The sequence below is a fragment of the Lepidochelys olivacea genome (assembly GCF_965140295.1).
Source record: "Lepidochelys olivacea isolate rLepOli2 genome assembly, chromosome: 4".
Lineage (NCBI taxonomy): Eukaryota > Metazoa > Chordata > Testudines > Cheloniidae > Lepidochelys > Lepidochelys olivacea.
The window spans coordinates 56,811,170-56,832,433 of NC_140414.1; the positions used below are offsets into that span (position 1 = coordinate 56,811,170).

A 21,264-nucleotide genomic window follows, 5' to 3' on the forward strand; every position below is an offset into this window, starting at 1 on the left:
GGGCACCTGGCAATTGGCCACTGTCAGAAGACGGGAAACTGGGCTAGATGGACCTTTGGTCTGACCCAGTATGGCTGTTCTTATGGTCTTACCCACCTCCCCCACACACTCCAATAATACCTGGATCTTCTCACCTGGAAACTGCAAAGACACCACCATTCATAGATCCAAAGCAGGAAAGGGCGACAAATATTGGAACGGCTAATGAAAAATTTCCCATTAATCGTTCAGCAAAGGTCTGGTAAAAGAGAGCAACATGAATTAACAGAAAAAATAATAGTTTCTACAAGATCCCATTCTATAACTTTCTGTGACATTGTACTGCACATTTGTCATCTTCTCTTCACTGGTGGGATCCAACTTACTGTGGACAAGTGTCTCCCACTCATACTCAGTGGGTAGCACCTTATTCAGACAGCAAAGCCTTATTTCAGTGTGGCTACTTATCAGTTAAGGTACTATTTCATGGAAGAGGGGTAGACTCTGCCCCTAATATTTGTTTTAAATACTGTCAGCTATCAACTATTCATTTACATTCTATGAAGGAGAATGGATGTCTAATCCACATTTGTCATACATATACAAACATGCATAATATTTTGTACAATGATCACCACACTGAGCTTCCAAAAAAAAAAAAAAAAGTACTTGTGGCACCTTAGAGACTAACAAATTTATCTGAGCATAAGCTTTTGTGAGCTACAGCTCACTTCATCGGAACGATGAAGCTGTAGCTCACGAAAGCTTATGCTCAGATAAATTTGTTAGTCTCTAAGGTGCCACAAGTCCTCCTTTTATTTTTGCGAATACAGACGAACACGGCTGCTACTCTGAATACTTAGCTTCCGTCATCCTACAGTCTATAATAGCCAGTCACATCTCACTCTCCTAGGTCATTACTATAAGAGTTTTGTTTCTTATCCTCATGGTTTGAAGGATCACACAGATTCTGCCCGTGATTTTCTGTGGTCCCACGAAACATTCTGCTGCTAGATTTTATAAATGTTACAGAATTAGTCATTTGAAAACAGGGTGTTCAGATTCTCCTGTTGAAAAAACCCTTAGCTGTATCAATATTGGCATGTGGTTTTACACTTGTTTATTGCAAGACAGATGCCAAAAAAATAATTGACACCACCACAGTTCAGCAAAAAACTTAAACCCGTACTTGACCTTAAGCATGCACTTAAGTCCCAGCAACTCTAAAAAGTCAACTGAATAGGGATGGGCTAATGCTATCCACAAGTTTAAATTCATCCCTATGCATCAATAAGGAATCCAATAAAGTCAATGAGACTTAAGCCCATGTTTAAGTGCTTTGCTAAATTGGGGCCTTACAAGGGTGTTTTTGTGCTTCATTATAAGTGTCCCACTTTTTTTATTCTTATTTTCAGGGGGAAATGATCATCTTTAACAGCAGCAGATCCACTTTAACTGTAGCCAGATCTATACATTTGTATTTTTCCTCCATAACTTACCACTGCCACGGCCCCTGAATTTAGCAATTCCTCAGGGCTGATTGTAGTGAAATAGGCCACATTTGTTAACACATAGCCAACTGTGACAATAACCATTGAAACGCATATTGCGAGTGGTATGTTTCTGGAATACACAAAGAAGCTCATTAGTTGCAATCTGCTAGTCATTCCCTGAAAATGAAGCAAATAAGAACATGAGAAAAAGCCATTTGGTCTTTGTATCCCTATATCTATGATTGGCATGAACAGATGAGCAGTTGGTGATCTAAAAAATTATAACTAGAAGCTACAGGTAAAAATAAATAAATTTATGTTCCATGTCTCTAATTTGAATCAACTATTCAAATAATACATAGTCGGGCATATTCTGCCCTCAGTCAGGCATGTGCAACAGTGCCCTCAAAAGCTCTACCATGTGCCAACTGGCATTCACACCCAGGAGTGAAATTTATGAAGATAACTGAAGATTGAGTTTGCCTCAGAAATAGCAGCAATAAGCATGAAAAACCTTGCTATTTTATCAATATGGGAGAAGGAACAACATGTTAATAAACAATAATAAGAGCTTTGTATTTTACAACACTTTTGATCCGAAGCTCTCAAAGGAGCCAGTGTCATTATCCTTTTTTTTATTTTTTTTTAATTAAGGGAAACCAAGGTGCAGAGGCAAAATGACATGTCCAAGGTCGTGCCAATGGCTGAGCTGGGAATAGAAATCAGGTCTCCTGAATCCCAGTCCAGTGCTCTACTCAGTAAACAACACTGCCTCCCTTAAAATGACCTCCTCTGGTTCAGACCAAGAAGGGATTCAGCTTTGAGAAATAATTAATCAATCCAAGTTAACAGGAAGCAGCATGGTAGATACAGGATATGCATTGCCTTGAGAAGGGGTTGCTCCTGCTTCTTGGCTATTCCCTTCAGTCAGGAGTAAAGCTAGGTGAAAACAGATTTTTTAAGTTCACTGGCAATTCTAAAAATCAGGGAAGAATTTGTTTTGGGTTAACCTGAAATGGAATATTTTTAAAAATTTTCAGCAAATTGAAGAAAAAATATAATTGTGTGTCCAATCAACATCCTATTGGGCTCAAAACAAAACATTTCAGTTTTGAGCTTTTTTGATTATTTTGATTTTTTAAAATTTTGAAATAAAAATTTGTTTTGAACCAAAAAACACAAACAAAAAACATTCTTTCAAAAATGGCAAAACAAAACATTTTGATCTCAACGCTTTACTTTTGATGGGATCAAAAGGTTGTTACATGTAGCAATCTTCTGTACGAAAAACAATGGACACGGTCAACTATGGGAGGAAAGAGGGAAGATCAGGAGTTCTGGATGATCCACAGAACCTGCTAGCACAAATCCCAGAAGAAATAAAATCAGCTCCCTCAAAGAGCGCCTTTGGGATTCAACACACTGACCCATTATGTGTTGTTTTTTGTCATAACTCTTGCAAACTATATTGCCACTCCTAGGTAAGAATTTAATAAGGACCTTCTTTAACATTGTAGGCTGCTGGCCTGTCTTCCACAAAGGCTCTTTTTCTCAGAGCTTAATTTATTATTCAAAACAAAAACACAAAAAAAAGTTATTCCCAGTCTTCCTATAAGCTATCCTGGAGCCCCCTCTCCAGTGCCTACCACAAGAACCCATAGGTTTGCCAATTTTGGTTGGATGTATTCCTGAAGGTTTCATCACATGACATAATCTTTAATTAAAGATTCATCTTTAATTCCTGGAGACTCCAAGACAATTCTGGAGGGTTGATAACCCTAGGAACCAACATTCTTCATGTGGTGCTGTTCCCTTGGCCCAGGGACTTCCACCTCCTCCTCCTATCACTACCACTATCACCATCACCACCCAGCTCCTGGCAGCTCTCCCACCATCTGAGCCATTTTCTGGCTCTTATAACTACCTCGTGCCCTTCCAGCTGGGTCTAAGAATCCCTTCTACCAGGCCCAAACACCTGTCCTTAAAGGGGTCTGCCTGAAAACAGGACTGGCTGGCTCTAGGCCCCCTGGCCTTTAAAGGGGCAGAGCACCTTGTTGCAGGTACCTTTACAGACCTTTCAAGTTGAAAGGAGGTTATGGAATGAGATGTTAAAAATGCAGTGGTGGTGTACACTGTTCCCCATCTTAACTACATTAGAAACCATGGTGATGAGTACTATAGAAACTAGAGAGATCATTAGGATCATGTAGCAATGATTGCAATATGATGGACATTGTGGCATTGCATAAGCCCAATGCTATTACAGGAAGAGGCCCACAGTCTCAGGTAACTATAGAAAAAGGGAACCCATCAGATTGTATATGTCACTCAATGCAAGACACAATGGCGGGGTGGATAGCACACAATACAGAATTCGAGTACTGGTGGGAAAGTCATGAAATTACTGCATTGTTACCAATATATATGTCCTCTACTTGCTGGTATAATCTCCTATTCTGACTTTCTTGAGTTCAGGCAGCCAAAATCTTCAACTACCTGAGCTAAAACTGTCTGCTCTTCATCTTGAGTACTTATCAACCCTTAAAGAACCTTAGCACTACAAGGTGCCTCTAATTCAGATCTCAATAAAATGTCCTCTAAAATAAAATGGCAGTTCAAAACCAAAGAAGTAAAAAGCACTTTAAAACCTGAGAGTATTTAGCACACTGAGTCCTGGCTTATTTATGCTGAGTACCACTAAAAACTCTGCTGATAGCAACAACAACAACAACAACAAAACATAACTAGTCAGCAAGTGCCGTTCATTACATTGCCTGAAGATTGGGAATCATCATGTTCCCAAAAGCCTTGAGCAGAATAAGAGGCTTGGTGACCTCTAAGTTCTTAGTGCTCTTATGTAAAAGTGCTTCATCTATACCTCTTTTTTCTCTCCCAACATGATCAGGCCCTTAGGGGGTTGCAATACATTATCATGTAACACCAGTGAGTGCTGCTTGTTAGATGGCTGCTTGCAATGGCAAATTTTGACAAAAATGACGATCCAGTTTCATGATTTAACTGATGAGTAATCCAGCCCTGGTTGACTTCTCATTGACGCATCAGTTCAGAATTGCATTTTGTGACTTAATCATTGTATAGCACATCAAGCCAGATTTGAACACTATGTTAAAATACTAAGTAGGAGCTTTAAAAGAGTCTTTTCTACTGGTCAAATTGGAGAGAGAATTCCCAGCCTGCAATAAGATACCTTTATTCATCTCTATCTCATAAAATTAATCCTTTCACCATTATGTGAGTAGCTATAATGCCAGAAGAAAAACTGGAGTTACGAAACAAGTGCAAGTGAGCATGCTCAATGAAGTAAATTCACTCCGGATACACTGGATCCATATTAATACTCCATATTATTGGGCATTTGTTTACACTGCATTTAACAGGACCCATTATGTACTATTTATCCATAAGGTCATATGAGAGACATAATTGTTATCTATAAGGCATTGAAAAGCTTATGAAACTTAAATCGACAAAGGAATTTACGCATATAAAATCCAAATTTAGGTACTACTGAGATCCACAAAACCCCTGTTCAGCTGTCACCAAATGCTGAAGGCACCTGAATTCATTTGTATCTACATTTTCAGGGTAAAAGTCCCTTTGGCACCTAAGTTTCTGCTTCTGGGCATGCTGCCTGGCACAGGCACCAGGACACCTATTTCACAACTAAGCCCCAGCATGATCTTCAAACCAGGTGCTTATAGGCAGGGAAACATCTATCTTGCCTATGGGGCCTGAGCCAGTAGGAGTGCTAAGAGCATGCCTGACTCCTTACAAAAGAGCCGGGGAGGAGGAGGAAGCCTCTGATACAGCCTTTAGGCCAATGGTGAGGATACAGCAGACACTCATTAGTAGCAACATAACAGTGTCCTTTTGCTATGTTGTTCCAAAGTGGCTGTTGCTGTTATGGGTAGTGTCGACAATTCACAGTAGGGAAAGTGTTCCCAGGGGATATGTTGCTTGTAAGTGGCAGTTGCTCTTACAAGGTGTGGCTGCAAACAAGTATCGATCTCACCTAGGATGTGGTACTCACTTGGTTCAATTCCTTCTCTGCTTCAGGAGTAGGGATTTGAACAGGGCTTCCCCACCTCTCAGGTGATTGCCCTAAATACTGGACTATAGTGTCACTCTCACTCTTTCTGTGGGCCAGTTAATATTTAGGGAACATTCAAACATCTGGGTGCTTATCCCAACCGAACCAAGCCTCTACACTTTTTAAGATTTACCCATGACTAGTTACTATTGAGGGGCAAATCCCACCTTCCTGCCCTACATATGGTGCAGTTCCAATGCAGGAACAGGGAAGTCTGAATTGGGGGTGTGCACACCATGTGCTCCACGGAACACAAGTGAGAGAGGCTCCCTGCATCCCAGAAGAATTAGGGGGTAGGAATGGAGTTGGTAAACCTGTAACTGTATAGATGCAAAAGTCATTCATCTTCCCTACTGTCAGAGCTCCACTACTTAGTTATGGACCGGGAGAGAATTTCTTCCTTCCTGGAGTCTGCGGACCTCCCTAGGTCACAGCCCAGTTACTCAGGCTATACACTGGGTTTAGGATTTGATCCTAAGTGTAGCAAAATCATAGCTCATCCAGCAATCTGGTCTGCTACTGCATTACTCACTGTAAATATTTTCAAGAGAAACATACAGGGAAGACACAGTAAGGAAAAGATGAGAACCTGGGGATAGGAAGAGCAACTTCAATAAGTCAGGTTATGAACATTCCCAGAGGTCTACAGCTCATATCCCAGCTTTAATGACAAGCTTTATAACAACAAACTGTCAGTGGTCAGAGCTGAGACCACTGCAGGCTGCTCTTTCCACGAAATGACAGTCATACAGTCAAAATATGCTCAACAGATTGAGCTGAGTTCACAGTCATAACATATGGTGCGTCTCCGCACACCGTATAGCTCCGCAGCCAAGCAAAAAGTCATTTCCTTGTATTCACTTTAAATGTAGATTTTACTAAAGCCTTAGCTCAGCCCACTGTCCAGGGAAAAACTCCGTACACAAAAAAGTGAGGCTACAGGCCTGCAAGAAGATGTGAAAAAGGAGCAGTTATAGATTAGCAGCTGAATAAAGGCAAAGGAGCAAATATAAAAAGCAAAGTAAGAGAAAAACTACAGTAAAACAGGCACACACAGAGAAAAAAAGTAAACAGAATATAGGAAATGCAGGATCTTAAGCAATCAATGATTTGCTCATACTCCCTTACATATCTTTGGTGGAATAGAATGCCCAGGAAAAGAGAAGAGCTCACTTATGGGCTTATCCAACCTACAGAGTTGTACTAGTTCAATTTCAGGTGGGATTTTAAACCTACTTACTGTATTTAGTTCAATTAGTGCAAAAGGCTATGTGAACCCTCTTAGTTTGGCTGAAACCAGATTTATTTCAATACAGTTTAAATTGTTTAGGAGCAAGTTTAAACTGATCTGAAGTATGTCACTCTTAAAACAGAAATAAGAATGTCCACCTCGGGGTGTGCACTGGTTCAGCTAAATCGGTTTAATTTAACTGGTGCAAATTTTAATGTGGATAACATATATGAAAGCAAAGGCAATTCTGAAATGAGATGAAGGTTTCAGTCTTCAGTAATGCATGCAACAAACAGCCATTATCTGCCAAATTCCTATCTGTCTAATGAGAGTGTATTACCCTTACACTGCAGCAATTTCATATTAAATTCATTGATAAAAGGCACAATCTCTCATAGAACTCTGCTCTCCCTTTCATATGATAAGAACATGATAAGTCAAATTTCCTACATAGTCCAGCAAAATTGCAGATTTTTACTCTTCAAAGCTAATATAAATTATGGACCTGATCCTATCACTGAAAGCAATTGGATTTGAGTTCTTGATTTTCAGGGGAGCCGGATCAGATCCATTGTTTGCAAAACATAATGCAACTCGTCCAGTGTACCAAAATAAACAAAAAACAAAGCAAATTACTTATTATCATTTGGGTAATAAATGTACTATCTTGTAATAATGGTGAAAGCAGTTAATATTACTGCTGAGTAAACCCTAATGAGCAGAAGTCTTAACTTCTTTCAACATGGCTACAAAGTTATTATGGCAGGACATGAAGTTTGGTTTTCATTATGCAGTACTGTACATACTGTTTATTTCTTTAGTGCTGAAAATTTACCATCATAGGCCATTCAGGTTCCTTTATAGGAATTACCCTTGTGCAATGATATTTCCTCAGGGAATCACTGAAGTCTTTTAAAAACAGTTCTGTAAGTGCATTGCTTCCAAATTTGGACAATTTAAAAATTGTCTATTACATGGGTAGTAGGGCCACATTCATGGTGGGAGACGTCCAGAAGACATTTGTGCTACAGGTTTCCCCCAAATAATAGTCATGGAAGAAAATAAATGCAGCACAGAAAGGGAGCAAACATGTGACTAGTGCTTGGAAAGAGTCAGGAGCTCAGAAGGAGCCAGGAACTCAGTGGAAGCACAGAGGATGCACAGGCTAGGAGTAACATCTCTGGGGTCTTAGGTCTGTATCCACAGATTTTCAGCCTATGCCTGCATGCATGAATGCATCAAATCCACAGACAGAACAAAAGGATGTGTAACATTTGCAAGTCTGCATCCACAGATCTGTTGGTATTTCCCATGAAGAATGGGGGACATACAATATAACCCATTATGGTGAAGGAGAAATCAAAATGATTCACACCTGTCCTGTAAAGTTTAAAAAGGCTGCCATCTTCATCTTCTGTAGCAGGAAAGGGGGTGGGGATGTAAAACGGACACAAAGAACTGAAAAAGAGTACCACCTCCCAGGGCAATCGAGCACAAATGGGCTTGAAGTTGTGAACTTTTTGTACTGTGTGGTTTAGAACCCCAGTTTTCACTGCTTCAGATCCTGAGTGAGCATTTTTGAAAATACTAATGGGAACATGTGCAATAATTTTTAGGTTTGTAGCCTTGAGCCATAAGTGATTATTATTTTGATTATTGTAGGGAACATTGTGTGAAGAAAATCACAGCTCTTTTCCCTTCAATGCCTGTTAATATGTTTCATTCCCAGCATCCATATGTTCTGAACTAGGATGGTTATTTATGGTCTTGCAGCTCAGACAATCTTAAATCAAGTGAGCTCTATTCATCGTCTTTTGATCATGACTTTCTGTGGAGAGAAAGGGTAGGCCATTAAGCCACAATTTCATTTGCACCACCCCATGTGCCAAAGAAGTTATTGCTAGAATGAGAGTTAAAGGACCTGATTCTCTGCTTCACTGTATTAGTTTTATGCTATTGATATCAATGGAGATACACCAGCATGACAGATGTAACAGAGTAGAGAATCAGGCCTTCTCACTTTCTGTCACCTAGCAAGGAAAGCAAAATGCTTTTAATTACTTGCTTTTTGACTCACCTCACTTGGATTATAATTTGTTTCATTTAATAAAGGGCCTGCTGCATGACTAACTGACTTGGACAGGTCAAACAATGTTAAAACAGTGGATTTAATTCACTACTCTGAATTTTTATTTATTTATTTGTTTTACAGCTGTGGCTTAAAATGCTCTCACAGCCAGAACTCAAGACCTATAATGGTACCAGCTGTAAGGGCTAAACACTGATCTCCACAGCATATTGTCCAAACCAAACATTTTAATCTCAGGACTGAGCAGAAGTAAACATGTCAAAAGCCTTTGGCAGGTTTGGTGCCAAGTGCCCCATTCACACTGGTTATTTTTAACATGGTTTAAACTTGACTACAGCCATACCATGTTCTAACCCAGTTGGCTGGCCAGGTTGCACATTAGAACACACGATTCTAAATATGTTCAAGCCCTGGCTGCCATCTAGTAAAGGTGGTATCTTCCATTAAAAAAAAAAAATTTACAGAGGAATGGAATGAACTCGTTCAGCTGAAGCTTGGTGTAACCAACTAAAGAGGGTTCATACTTTTTATTGTTTTAGACCATAGAAGGCAGTAATGATAAATTGTTCAACTTTTGACATTTTTGCACATTTACACTTTAATCGGCTTTATATCATGTTCATAATGAAATCCCTCATCTTCCTGCACAGAATGGATAAGCACTCCTGGTATTCTCAAGAAAACATCAGAAGTAAATGATATATTAAAATTTAAGGCCCAGATCCTCAGCCGTGAGTGAACAGCACACAGAACATCTTCGGAGTGCATGTGTGTAGTGGGGCAAGTGTGTAAAACTGGATTTGAACCATGTTTGTACTCCCCAGGTCCTGAGCAGACTGTGCAATAGCCTGGTCTTCCAGCCTCAGACAGACTGTCCTTAAGGCTGCCCTAAATTTCCGTATCTGCCAACAGGTCTAGAGGGAAAGCCTTGGCCATGACCCCTTTGCAACCTGGATTTTACAACCCTAGGTCTCAGTTTTATCTTCTCCTCAGCTGCTACAGGAAATGCATAGACACACACATACCAATAGAAGGCTTAAAAAAATAGAGGGGGGCAATTATATATTAAAAATGAGAGAGAAAAATATTTTATTGCACCAGGTTCTCATATGACTTCAGAATGATTGAATTTCTGAACTCCTGATTTATGAGCAGGACGTACTGCCCCCAGCCAAAATCATTTTTAGTATGAAAAGAAAATAAAGAGAAGTCTCCTGAAATTCAAGTCAGATTTAATATCAAACATAGCACATGAGTGCTGGGTGTGCTGCCGCACCCCCTGGCTTGAAATGGTTTCCATCATATACAGGGTTTACAGTTTTGTTCTATGGCTTTCAGCACCCCCCCCCCCACTATAAAAACTGTTCCAATGCCACTGACATAGCAGCAGCCATATTCAAGTGCTTTCCCATAAATCATGAAGATCACACTAGCCAATGAACTGGCAGCCACGGGCATGGAACTCAGAGGTACAAACAAGGGGATCTGAGCTGGGAAAGTAGTTGCTCTGGATGTCTGAGCCAGTTGAAACCAATTGCCGTATAACTATAATGTCATTGCCTGGGAAGAGAGATGGGGCAGGGGACGGGTAAGAGAGGAGTATCCCATTTAGCAATACATTAGCTGTCAAATCATCTGTCTTTGTCATAGTAAGGATTGGGACATCTTGACTGTGAAAGGATTTGGGAACTCACATGCACTGATCTGAATGTATATCTATTATCTATATTGAGGACACATGTTTCTGTTTTATGTAATAGCAAATTGCACACTAATACCTCAAGTAATGTAATGGAGCAGACTGGCTAGGCTCCTACCATTCTGAAAATGAACTGCTGAAGTTCAGAGTCTTGTAACAAGCAGAGTGAATACAAAACACTTCGCTCAGATGCTACCGCAGAGGTGGAGGAGAACGGTGCCCTCTGCTTCTTGCATCTGAGCTTTTTAGGAATCATCGTTGTTAGCATTTTAATAACCTCGTTTGGTAACAACAAAGGATGATATCTTAGGTTCACAAGGTAAAAAGAAAAAAGGAATCAGACTTTTCATATTCATTAAATTCTTTGACATTTAATTCTTAACAGGAGAGTTTCAACAATGACAAGGATCATAAAGGAACAATTTGCTGCTGTATGTTACCATTGATATTTCAGCATGAATTGAAATAGCACTATTCAGTGATGAAAAGAGCAGCTACTTGTAACAAAGAGCGCCATGGAAACTGGAATATAATTTACCAACAAAGGCTGTTCTATTATAGGAATTTAAAATGAGAAAAATGGTAACGCAAGTGCCTTGAGGGACATTAATTAGTTAGCACTTTTCAAAAATAAGAGAATTTTAAAGAAAATTAAAGGAAGACATCTTAACAGTATTGCACTGTGACGAATGGGCTTATCTAGCATGTAAATAACTCTCCCCCAAGAGAGCAAGGAAATGAGATCTTGCTAGATATATTGCAGCAAACTTACTATGTGCACTGCATGCTTTATGCAGCACCTAGAAATAGGTACTGTAAGAAATGATCGAGTTCTCACACAGCACACCAAAGCCAGAAAATTCCAAGTGTGGTCTGAAATATGCTCATGCATATATGGTATGATATGCCGTGCACGCTGCAGACTGACTGGAGATCCCTGAAATGAGTTTAACGGGGACTTAAGATTCATCTTTGAATTTCCTTGCTTTGACTTTTGTGTATAGATAACATCAGTTCAATACAACAGACTAAATTCTGCTCTGTTAAACTTGTACAGCTCCACTTTTCAACTGGAGTTGCATGGGTGTAATAGAGAGTAGAATATGCCCATATTTTAATGACAGGAGAAAGAGGTAGATACTGGTCTGAATTTTGAAAGGCAACCAGTGATCCTGGGTACCTCAGTTTTTGGGTGACCAAGCTGAGTGATCTTAAAGGGGTTATTTATTCTGCTTTTAACCTTTTATGAATGTCAGGCCCCTTTAATGAATCTCACATTTGGCATCCAAAAAGAGAAGACATGCCAGATCACTAGTCACTTTTGAAAGTCTTGGCCATACTGTCAGTAAGAGCCAAATGTGACCTACAGTATTTCTAAACAAAAGTTACAATCTTTTTGGGGATTGTCCACTGGTTAACCCATGTCTATGGCAAAACAAAATGATCCACAGCTCTTTCACACCAAAACTTAAACAAAAAAAAGAGTAACTCCTCTTTAAGATCCACAATATGTCATGCTATTCTGCCTCAGAACTAGCATAGATGAACACCAAAAATAAAAATCAAGTCTCTCAAAAATGTGCAAATATTTGTGAAGCCAACATACAAAGTAGTACACGAACATAGCACACATTCTAGTGCTCCATAACAAAACAGCTCTTACTCAGATAGACTTCAGGAAGCACAAGTTACACATTTGGACTTACTGGAGGGGAACGGGGAAAATGTTAAGCAGATGGAAAAGGATAAACTTTGGCTTTGATCCTACAAGCAATTTAGGTAATTGGAGTAAGTGCAGAGCAGATTGCAGAACTGGGGCCTTGGTGAGAAAAAGTGTTCCCACAGACCAAGGGCCGTTCAGTCCAGTATCTTTTCTCCAACAGTAGCCAACACAGAAGCGTCAGAGGACAGTTTAAGAAACCCTATTGTAGACAGTTACAGGATAACTGCTCTTACAGAAAAAATCCTTCTAGTTCTCAATAGATAGACATTGGCTTAAGCCCTTGAAGCATGAGGATTTATATCCATTCCAAAACATAAAAAATATATTTACTATGACGACTCTGGATATTGTTCATATCCATATGAATATCTAATCCTTTTTAGAATTGTGCTGATATATTGACTTCAGTGATATCATGTAGCAATGAGATCCATGGGCCATTTGTGTGTTGCAAAACTATTTGCTTTCTATCACTTTTGAATCTGTCACTATTCAATTTTACACAGTAGCTCTTTGTTCTCATATCTTGACACAGGGTAAATAAAATCACCTTGTCCCCTTTCTCTATACCATTCCTTATTTTATATCCTTTTATTGTGTCTCCTCCCATTTGCCTCGTCTCTAAGATAAGCCAATCCCAGTCAACAGTTCAAGCTCTATTCATTTAAGAGTTTTACATGCCCTAATTATTCTCATTGCCTCTCTTCGAACACCCTCTAATTTCCCACCCCGGCCGCCTTTTTTTTTGTTTGTTTGTTTTGTTTTTTTGCTATGTCCTTGTCAAGATAGGGTAATCAGAACTACTTTTAATACTTCTAAAAGATGAGTTAGATACTATTGTAATGCACTCAAAAAATAATGACATGATAAAGATGCAAGTAATAGTAGTACTTAACCCAAAAGTCCCATAAGTTAATGAGAATAGATACAATAGATCACAGCAGCATAACTTGCAAATACTATATTTATTTAGGTATTTTTGTAAATGCAGATTATTCACTCTATAGCTCTTCTGGAGCTGTTAAGGTCTTATATTAATCCACTTAATTCACAGTTCATGGACACAGACTGTAATGTAAGGTAATGACTTTCAGAGATAAAAATCTTATGTAATGTTAGTTAACAATAGCCCTTTGTTTAAAGTGCCTCTATCATTGTTCCTTTCTTTAAGATTCCAAAATATTGAAGTCCAAACTACCAATGTATCAGTCAAACTGTGAACTAAGAGCTTAAAAAAGGTCAGTATACAATGCATATGTAAATCTGAAAGCAGTATCTACTAATTCAAATTACATTTGTTTTGATAAGACTACAATGTAACTTAAAAATAACTTAGCTGTTGATTAAAGTAGAGTGAATAATGAACGCATCTGTTGTATATTTCATTCAGATAAAAAAAGTGAAATTAATTGATCAAGTTATTCAGCTAGCTTTACTGCTGACTCAGGTAGAATATGTGCTTCTTTTCTTCTGTATGTGTAGGGAGGCTATCCCTCACATGCAACCAGTAGGAAATAATTCCTCCACAACACACTTTGATACACTAAAATACAGATTCAACTAACACACCACCTTCCCCAACCTAGCTATCAACATACTACCATCAGAAGCAAGCGTTAACCAGGAGATAGGGATGTTTTCAATGAATCCTGGTCAAAACAGCAGCAAGGTGCTTCCCCAAGCAAGGTTCCCTAGTTGTCTGTGTGGAAAGTGTGCACTAGATCTACCCAGCATCATGCTGAACTTGCTGGGTAGATCATGTTGGGTATCACATTGAGAGTTTAATTTTATTTAAAGCCAAAGCATGAACCAACTCCATATACTTTTGTGAATCACTGCAAATCAAAGCCCCCCATTACTGTACAGGTCTGCTAAGAATAGAAACACAAACATTAATGTGAGAGAAAAGAAAAACTACCTTTTTCAGATGGAGCTATTGCAAACTCCCGTTGTCTTCCATGGACATTGGAGCGTGCCCTTTGAATGGAAGTTATGCAAATATATATTCTATAAAACCGTTCATAAATATTTGCATTTTATTACAGATAACTTGCCTGGTTCTTAGTTCAGAATGTGATCAGACACAACTGGCAATCAGATGTACACATCTGGAATTCTTTAATGTTAATATCATACTTGTTGTAGCTGCTCCACTCCACAGAAAACCATGTTGTGTGATTTCAAAAGGGGCCAAATCTTGCAGTCGTTACTCAGGCAAAACTCCCACTGATTTGACTGCATATATTACACATCTCTGAACCCATCTTAGTTTAAGTGAATTCAGTGCTTTGAAAGGTACCAAACTGATAGAGCCTTTTGGTCAAACCACATGCGCTGTGACAGATACACAGGACAAGAATGGAGCAGGGCATAAAACACTATAAAGTGTACAGAAGGCTCCAGAGGATTTCCACAGCGTCCAAGATACAAGCCATTCAACTAAGATACACTCAACACATTTGATGAAAGAATTTAGCTCCCAGTATTTACATGAGAGTTCACAATGGCCATGTTCTCTCCTATATAAAAAAAAAAATTCTCACAGTTCTGGAGCTTTAACTTTCCACCTGTCCTGCAGGAGATTTCTAGTTTTTCAGTGTAAATCCCAGTAAGAAATTCTGAGTTCCTATAAAAAAGGACACTATCTTCTTGCTCGAATGGTAACAGTATAAAGCTTGAGGATTTCACCTCAGTGAAAGATAAAACTGTGAAAATATACGAACATCTTCAACTTGTCACGGGACTTCAGGTGTCAAAGAGGCATGAATGGGGCGAGATGTAGGTATATGAAAACGTAACAGTGAAACTTTCTAGATGTTAAGTAAAATAAAGCTAAGATTGAAATCCTGACAAATACCCAGGTGGATTATGGGTAAAAGGTTTTACTTCTCTTAGCAAGGTGGATTTATTGTAACTATGCTTCACATAAGCAAACAAAAGAAAAGCAAACACACCACACACTCAGCAGATTAGCACATCAGTAGATGAAACGCTGGGGCTTGACACAAAGTAAATGGAGGCACAGTGATGCACCACATCACAATGCAAACAAAACATGAAATACAGAGATAAGCCAGAACTGTTAGCCACTGACAATTCTGACAATAAATACAAGCAACATCTCTGAGCCACTAAACCAGCATAAACTGTTCGGTGTAAACTTTTTCCCCTCAAGTGGTCCCTTTACTTCCAAACCTGGAGTTATTTTGGTCCCCACCTTTGGAGAAACTTAGAAGTTGTGGAGATCGAGGGATGGGGAAACTGAGTTTCCTTGTATTGAGTTTTTAAGAATAGTGTCCCCTCAAGGGGAAGGAGCTTGGGGCTTTATGGATTTGGCAGGGGGAAAAGCCTCCCAACACAGTGGATGTTAGGTCTTACCACTCAGAACTTCATGGATGGGCACCTGACTCATGTGGACCTGTTGGCCTTACCTTCCACCAGTAGCGTGGCACATGCTGGAATCACGCCATGATTGTCTTCAAATATTATAAAGCCTCAATGGAACTGTCATATTGAAATCAGAATGGTGTGCAAGGGACAATGCACTTCCCCCTTTCTTGTGGGCAAGGGGGATCATCCCAGAAAATAGCCATTGATTCCTGGTACTCCATCATTATCCTGACCAGAAACAGTAGTTTGGTATCTTATTACAGTTCATGCTCCTGCTTGACAACTTGTATCACTAGCCAACCAGTAGGATCATGCCTTTCTCACCTAATGGAAATTACATTTCTAAGCTTCCATGCATTGTTCTGCAAATGTATCCCTAAATAAACTGCACTGACCAGATTAGAGTTACTTTCACTTATAATTTTGAAATCTTTACATGGTTTAAATTGTTTTCAGAATCTGCTTCAGGATTTATGTGGCTCCCCGGAAGGTCAATCATTCCCGTATCCATCTCAGCTTATGCCATTTACCCTCAGCAGATGAAGATACCTAAACAGAGATGGGAACCAATTCTTGATATCTATCTTAACCACATCTTAACAAAGAGGTTTCAGAGTAACAGCCATGTTAGTCTGTATTCGCAAAAAGAAAAGGAGTACTTGTGGCACCTTAGAGACTAACCAATTTATCTGAGCATAAGCTTTCGTGAGCTACAGCTCACTTCATCCACAGTATGCATCCGATGAAGTGAGCTGTAGCTCACGAAAGCTTATGCTCAAATTGGTTAGTCTCTAAGGTGCCACAAGTCCTCCTTTTCTTTTAACAAAGAGATTGTTCTCACAGCCTGCCTCCTCTCCCAGTGTGATTATACAGATCACTTACCAGCTCATTCACAATCTCTTAACATCCTTGTGGCAATTACAATAATTACTTCTGTGGGAAAGTAATACTGAAAAAGACTTATCAGCTTCTAATGCAGTAACTGTTGCACCCTCCTTGAAAAAGAGCTAATCATGCTTTCTGCTCTTCCCGCCATACCCATTCCATCTTTTGTCTCCACCTACTCCCCTCTTCAAGCTTCTTGGCTGCCTGGTCCACTTCACCTCTTCTTCCCCTGCACATGTTCCTCACTTCTTGCTTCCCTTCTGCCCCCAGACATGTTGCCCAACCATCTGATCCTCTTCTCTCCTTGCTTCTGAAGTCATAATATCTGGCAGCCTCATTCCTTTCTTCCCTGTATATTCCTCACCAATGATAGCTGGCAGCTCATTTCCTCTGCTCCTCCTCCTCTTACGTAGCAGCAACTATGTAGGACAGGCAGTTCCTTCTGCTTAATCCAGATGCTTTTACAGGCATCCACATTCTGCTTTGCAATGAAGACCCTAGACTCCCATAGAAGCATCTGGAAACAAGGACAGCCAGCATCATGTGACCAGCCATCTCTGTGTAAACCACCACCATGTGTCATCAGTGGTTGATAGACTATAGACTGGGGCTCATTAACTCTGGTTACAGAATGAGCCACATCTGGGAGAGAGAGAGTAAGGTGATTATCCTATAAAGAGCAGCAGGAGGTTGCAATGAAGGGGAGGGGAGTTGTGGCAGAGTTTTCAGAATGAGGAAAGGCTCTGTCAGGGATGACCCTGAAACCAGGAGAGTTGTCCCAGGCAGAGAGGCCTGGGACAGACCTTGACCAAGCAAGGGAGAAATTGCAAAGGTGACAGGTGGGAGAGCCTGAAAAGAGGAGGAAGAGAAACCTTGTGTTGTGAGGACCATGCATGGACTTTGGTAATCTGAGTTTTATTTGCAATTTATGTTATATTAATAAACCTCGTCCTCAAGGAGAGGTATTTTTGACCCAGAAAAAGGCCTACACATTCCAAGAGGGGAAGCTGATGCAGGCTGCCTGCAATGTGACCGTTGGTCATGAGGGAGCAAAAGGAAAGTGGCTGGGCCTGGTTACTGTACCCCACAAACAGAAACACATACCTTGGCCAATGTCAAATACAATATCATGGCCTTCTCCCTAGCAATTCATTTGTCCCTTTCTCCTGTTCTTTTTCCCCCCAGTTACATTTGCCCTATCCCTCTTTTTCATTGGACAACCAACAGCCTTTGTTATTCCCATGCTTATACCCTTTTAAAACATCTGCATTGCTTTCCTAAAATGTGCAAACTCATAAGTCTAACAAGCTGACATGACTTATGATTGGATCCTACATCAGTCAGTTAGGAGAGAGTGAAAAAGTAATAACCAGGCTAGAACTTCTCTTTTTATTAGGATACACATATCTACAGATGTAAATACATGACAGCAACACTGATAAAAGCAACCCTGAGCCTATCACATTTATTTTTTGATATCCCTTTGTTCCTCCTTATGTGTCCACACATGGTAGGTGCCTGATGCTAAGTCTTATTGCACAGGAATAATAATTTTAACTATAAAACAATAGTTGTATCTAAACAGTCAGATAAGGTTAGGTCTTCAAAGCCCAAGGATCCAATCCTACAGTCTTTACTAATGTTTAAATGGAATTATTATGTGTGGATGGATTTCTCACACAAAGATTGTTTGACATTTTGCCCTATTATAATTGGAGAAGCGATCTAATGTTGCTATTTGATAGTGAATTGGTGCATTTAACCTATTTCACTGTAATTTTATGAGGCATCCCTGTTGTTCTACTCCATGTTAAAACATATCTCTGCAACATTTATAGAAGCCACAGATTAGATCAGCCTCGATCCTGACTGATACACTCATTCATTGATTGGCATATCAGCTGAGTCTTTGTCACAAATAGCTCTTACTGGCAGCCAATCTACTAAACAGAGCATCACACTTCTGAATTTTTACATTAAAATAGAGAGACAATGAAGTGGATATAGTAGGCAGAAGGCCAGAAAGTCATCTGATTTTAAAGTACTAGTGGGTTGTCTTCTCAGAAAACCAATTCAGAAGTCACATAGGTTTTCGGAAAACAGCCAGTGGCAGAGATTACTAATGCCTTAAGATGCAGCTAGAGATAATTTCTATTTCCCATGGCATGGGAAATGACTCTCTGTGCATGTTTCCGAACCAGCTGTAAAAATGACTTGGAAAACTGGAGGAAAAGAGAAAAGCCATGCAGAAGCGATTAACCATCACAGATGTTACAGTTTGAACTAATAATTATTGGGCTGATCAGTTTCTAAATGTGCAGTATTTAAATATACACACAAAGGGACAAATCCTGGAAAGCAGTGCACTGACCCAGCAGCTGGGGTTTTTCATGGGGTAAGGAAGAAGAATCATCCTCCACCGAACTGCAGCCTGTACTGTGGCCTGAGGCTGCAGTAGCCTTTATGCTGCCTGCACTCTACTCGAGGGGAGAAAATGACAGGGGCATTCATATAGTGATTCATTGTCCCTGCTCTCTCCCAGCACATCACCTTCAGATGGACTCATATCACTATCATGTGTATGTGTCATAATAGCCGAGGTGGAGGAATTGCTTTCCAAACCGAAAAAACTTTTTTGTACACATGTTCTGGGCCCACAGGAGTTGAACTGCATGACGCAAACTGTGCTCCCCAAATTCTGCCTCTGACCTCTCCCAAACTGGCAACACCTCAGTGCAGTGGGCTCTGCTACAGCCACAGAGCAGAAAGCAGGATTTGTCCCATAATATCAAGGCTTTGCATTAAACAGATAAAAGCAAGGGAATTCAGAGTTAGAGGGCTGAGTTTGCATCCTTAATTTATCATGTTGTAGATAATAGGTATCGTAGCTCACATTATGCCAGGCCACAAAGTGTTCTGAGAACGCTAGTCAGCTGCAATGGGCAAACGTTTGTAGCAGGAGGATTAAGATGACCAGGCAGCCCAACTCTGAATATGTCGAAAGGCATTTTTAACTGACTCAACAGAATGGAACAGACACTTTCACCAGAAAATTATTCAACTGCCTAGATGAGCATGGAACCTGAGAAATATTCCACCGATATATATTCAAGCCAGTGGGCAGATAGTTCAGCCAGGACACATAAAATAAAGCCTCAAACAATGGTTCAATTCAAGTCCCTTTCCACTGAGCTGCTTTATTAATACAAAAAGGATACTAAATAAGAACAAAGCAACTTAGAATGCAAGGCCATTCCAGCTTTCAGCCTTTTTTGCTCTTTCCTTTAGTAGCCTCCACTTACAGCTGCCCTGTTTCCCCACCTCAAATCACCCATGTGAGAGGTAGGGATGTCAAAGGTTCTTCTTAGAACTCCTCACATCTGAGCCATAAGGAGTACGGTCAGTCCTTGTCACAATTCATGCATATGGGCCGCAAATTGCAAAACACAAATCACTGTTTTTCAGCTGCTTTTTTAAAAAATGCCCCAAAGTCTTAACTGGCCTGCATTTTAAATTAACAACAGTCAGGCAATTTAGTCCAAAAATGAAAGCATTTTGAAGCTTCAGAAGCTATGGAAAGCACCTGAAATGAGTCAGGATTTTTATTTTTAATTGCACTCTCAATTTTCAAAGAGCTGAACAGATTTCCCCCCCAATCTAGGAATGAAAGGCCAAGTCTCAGAAAGGAATTTATAGGTAATTTAGGAAGACCTAAAAATTGGTCGATATAATGCAAATGCAAACATAATTTTAGCTGTATGGGGCCAGCCAACACTCTCAGCAAATGTGCAAAGGTACAGGAAAGTTCACTTTAGCAAGACAGATTCTCAGACTGGCAAACCAACTCTCCCACCTCAAGCAATCATGATAAATACCTAGTCCATGACTGAATTACATGCATGTGTCATTTCGTTGTATGCATTTTCAGAGGCTTCATCAGGAGCAAAACCAATGTTTACTTTCTAGGCAGGAAATTCCACCAGTTAAATTCATCTGCTTTGTTTGCCATGATCAGCAGATTCTCTTACTAGTTAACGAGTTACAGGTACATGAAGATTTGATTGTGAAACCATTACTTCAATTTTCCAGACTCTTCATGGATAAAATAGCATTGTAATCTTAAAGACAACAGCAGACCACCCCTTCAGCTTCTATCTCTGTTAGCAGCAAATGAGGTAGAGGTCCTACCTCTGGATATCATCTGGAGTCAGAAAGGCAGGAAGTATCTGAACCACAATTTAGTATCTCTCTCCGTTCAGAGCTCTTGGTACAGCTTAGCTCAGTATATGATTATTATGTATCATTTTTGCACAGAAGTGCCCCTTTAATGAAGCTATAGGAAGTGAGTTATGCTGCAGACTATGGATCTGATCCAAAGCTCACTGAAGTAAATTGGAGACTTTCCAGGAATCCAGGTATTTCAATGGGCATCGAATCAGGAGCAGCATCTCAAAGTTCTGCAGAAGTTGATGGGAGTTTAAGGTCCTGATCACCTTGCATTATTTATTCTAGGGCTCTACGTGAAATTTTAGAAATATAATTTCGAGAAAAACACTGCTCTGTTTTTCTGTAGAAATATTTGTTTTTTTCTCAATGATTCTGAGATAAAGACTAAAGATTCCAAAACAAAATATCACAAGACACAAAAAAGTATACTGAGGAAA

At 39.8% G+C, this 21,264-nt stretch overlaps 1 protein-coding gene across 1 annotated transcript in view; it reads right to left on the reverse strand.

The window, feature by feature from the left end:
* The window catches only part of SLC7A11 (solute carrier family 7 member 11), a 75,017-nt gene that overhangs the window by 11,930 nt on the left and 41,823 nt on the right, over nt 1-21,264 (reverse strand). The window contains exons 7-8 of the mRNA XM_084627144.1: nt 1,479-1,602; nt 135-238 (exon numbers count right to left, since the gene is read on the reverse strand). Of these exons, the coding sequence (XP_084483270.1) occupies nt 135-238; nt 1,479-1,602 (228 nt within the window). The remainder of the gene's footprint in view (nt 1-134; nt 239-1,478; nt 1,603-21,264) is intronic.